The sequence below is a fragment of the Triticum aestivum genome, chromosome 3A, assembly GCF_018294505.1.
Source record: "Triticum aestivum cultivar Chinese Spring chromosome 3A, IWGSC CS RefSeq v2.1, whole genome shotgun sequence".
NCBI lineage: Eukaryota > Viridiplantae > Streptophyta > Magnoliopsida > Poales > Poaceae > Triticum > Triticum aestivum.
In genome coordinates this window covers 638711756-638714901 of record NC_057800.1, presented here as the reverse complement: position 1 = coordinate 638714901, position 3146 = coordinate 638711756, and the positions used below count along the sequence as shown (strand labels likewise).

The following is a 3146-nucleotide window of genomic DNA, read 5'->3' as shown; positions in this document are numbered from 1 at the left end:
TGGCCGCCTCTCCCCCCTTGCTCCTTTATATACGGGGGCAGGGGGGCACCTCTAGACACACAAGTTAATCTTGGAGATCATTCTCTTAGCCGTGTGTGGTGCCCCCCTCCACCATAATCCTCGATAATATTGTAGTGGTGCTTAGGCGAAGCCCTGCGACGGGAGAACATCAAGATCGTCACCACGCCGTCGTGCTGACGGAACTCTTCCCCGACACTTTGCTGGATTGGAGTCCGGGGGTCGTCATCGAGCTGAACGTGTGCTAGAACTCGGAGGTGCCGTAGTTTCGGTGCTTGATCGGTCGGGCCGTGAAGACGTACGACTACATCAACTGCGTTGTCATAACGCTTTCGCTGTCGGTCTACGAGGGTACGTAGACAACACTCTCCCCTCTCGTTGCTATGCATCACCATGATCTTGCGTGTGCGTAGGAAATTTTTAAAATTACTACGTTCCCCAACAGGTAAAAACTTCCTCGATAGTCCACCATTCAACTTAACCGAAAATCTCGCCGATGTAACACATCTCATGATCATGGATACCCATTGGGGGGCGAAGCCGAACTGTGCCATAATTTGTTTCAAAAAAATCCACTCAACCCTATCATACGCCTTCATCATATCCAACTTGATTGCACATAAGCTCTTCTTTCTCTTCCTTTTCCGAATTGCATGTACACACTCGTAAGCCACCAAGACATTATCCGTGATCAGCCGTCCCGACACAAAGGCGCTCTGTTCTTCTGATATAAGAAATGGCAGTATACCCTTCAGCCGGTTCGCAAGAACCTTAGTTGCTATGATTCGTTGTATATGCCGAAAGATGTTGTATCAGCTGTCTTAATCTTTTCTATGAGTCTGACACACAACTCCATGGCGTATACTATAAAAATAAATAAATAAATATTCCCACTGTTGGTGAATGAACTAAAACCAGACAGGATTTAGGAACAGAGCAAAGTAGAAAACAAGAAAAATGATAAATAGTATATACTTATAAGGGTAAACAACAAAACTAAACCTGCAGCTGGTGGGATGATTCCGTCGGCTCCAGCCATTGATGCAGTTGCAGGGCGGAGACCGCGTTCGTTGCCACCTCCCCATGTGCTGCCGATCTCGTCGCCTCAGCAACAGCAGACATGTGTCGCCTCACTCGTGTCGACTCAGCGTCAACAACGCTCGATTAACGCTAATCTGTTCCCGCTAAGCTTCGCCTAGTCACCACCCATATGGCCATATAGGAGTATCTTTTCGCGCCGGCGCATGGCTCTCGTCCCTGTCGCGACTGCCGACCTTGTCCTCGTCCTTTTAGGATCCGCGTCCCCTTTAAAATCCCAAGCATCTCATCATCAAGCCTCAGACAGCACCACACCCAGAGAGCAGAGAGCAGAAGCAGCTAGCTATCTATACATCGAGTGATCGACCATCCATCGTCACGCACACTGCTCACACGCGAGGCAGGCAGAGAGAAACAGAGAGAGCTAGGAGCAGAGATGGTGAAGATTCCGAGCCCGAGGAGGCTGTTCAGGAGCCGGTCCAAGAGCACGGCGGGCGGCATCGGCGGGGTGGACATGTGCGCCATGGTGGCCGAGCACGAGAGGATCGAGTGGGAGGTGCGCCCGGGCGGGATGCTGGTGCATAAGCCCGACGACGACGGCTGCGACGACGCCGTCGAGGCCATCCTGGTGAAAGTATCCGCCGGCTGCGGCGGGTGGCAGCACGACGTGTCCGTCGACGCCACCGCCACCTTCGGCGACCTCAAGGTGCTGCTGTCGCTGGCCACTGGGCTCTGGCCCAGGGAGCAGCGGCTCCTGTACCGGGGCCGGGAGAGGGACGACGGCGACCACCTGCACATGGCCGGCGTCCAGGACAAGGACAAGGTGCTGCTCCTGGAAGACCCTGCCGTGACCGAGAGGAAGCTGAGGTCCACCAGCCTCGCGCAGCTCATGGGGGTGCCCTGCCACTCCTTCATCCAAGTATAGAAACCCACACATCCTCCTGATCGATCGATTTTTCTTTCTTTCTCGCCGGCTGCTCTTGCTTGGGCGAAGATCGATCGTTTTTCCTTTCTTTCTTAGTTTTTTGGTTTTCACACAGAGCCAGAGCCTGGATTCGGCCGGTTAAATCAAAACATCTGCATCGTTAAAACACATTTTCGTACAGTACAGTACATATTGTAAATTATTCTTGCAATTTGTATAAGGAAACAATGACGGTGACTGTGCTCCTTGTACAGTTTTCTGACGGTGCATGTACATTTATCAGCGCATCCTTACGGCTTATGATGAAATTAGGGTCACTCCAACGGGCATGCATCAAAACGCGCCTAAACATCCGAACAACGTTGTCCGAACACTCTTTGCTATCTAGCTCAATGCATAAAATTTTTGCGGATCAGTCCGGATGTCTGAATTCCCCCAAAGCGAAAATTTGTGGAAGGTTTGAGGGAGTCCGGACACCCGCCTCGTTGAACTCCGACACACCCAAAGCCCCCCTTCGGGAGCCTTTCATAATACATTGTGAAGCCAGAATGTTGTAGGGCGTGGGCTTGGTGGGTGACGCCAGAGCGGATGCAACAAACTCCAAGTCGATAACTACCATCCTAAATTGGCCCGATAAATGCATATGGAGAAAAGAAATATGCGAATTTAGTTGAGGAATATCCTTGAACGGTTGTTGGGCATGTCTACAGACGAAGTTTCTTAGCATGGGCGTGGGTGTGGTAGATGATGTTGGGGCAGATACGACAAACTCCTCGTTCACCGCAACCTCTTCTCAGCATGCTCGTGCCCGCACAGCCAAACACACTGGTTCTTGTGGACGATGCTCTCTATGTTGGCCACCTCAACGGTCGAAACACCCAAAAAATCCGCCCACTCAAAGTCCATGTTGGCGGGCAGACGGTGGAGTCGACGCTGGTGGCTAGGATGGAGGATGGGGAGGGTGGTACGGACGCAGAGCAAGGACGGGGGATGACGACGATGACGCGGATGTGGCAAATGGAGGACTTGCGCGCAGGAGACATCGGTTGATTTGGCAACTTGAAAGGATTCGGTATGGATCTGACATGATGGATGTGGATTGAGTTTGATGAGCGTTGGACTGTCTATACGTATGGACTAGGTTTGGGGGTCCGATTGGGTGACA

At 51.9% G+C, this 3146-nt stretch overlaps 1 protein-coding gene across 1 annotated transcript; it reads left to right on the top strand.

Annotated features, from left to right (window-relative positions):
* The first annotated feature begins 1342 nt into the window (after positions 1-1342).
* On the top strand, positions 1343-2239 carry LOC123058877 (BAG family molecular chaperone regulator 4-like). Its single transcript, XM_044481553.1, has one exon. The coding sequence runs from the start codon at positions 1493-1495 to the stop codon at positions 1979-1981; it is 489 nt and encodes a 162-aa protein (XP_044337488.1). The 5' UTR covers positions 1343-1492; the 3' UTR covers positions 1982-2239.
* Positions 2240-3146: the final 907 nt, after the last annotated feature.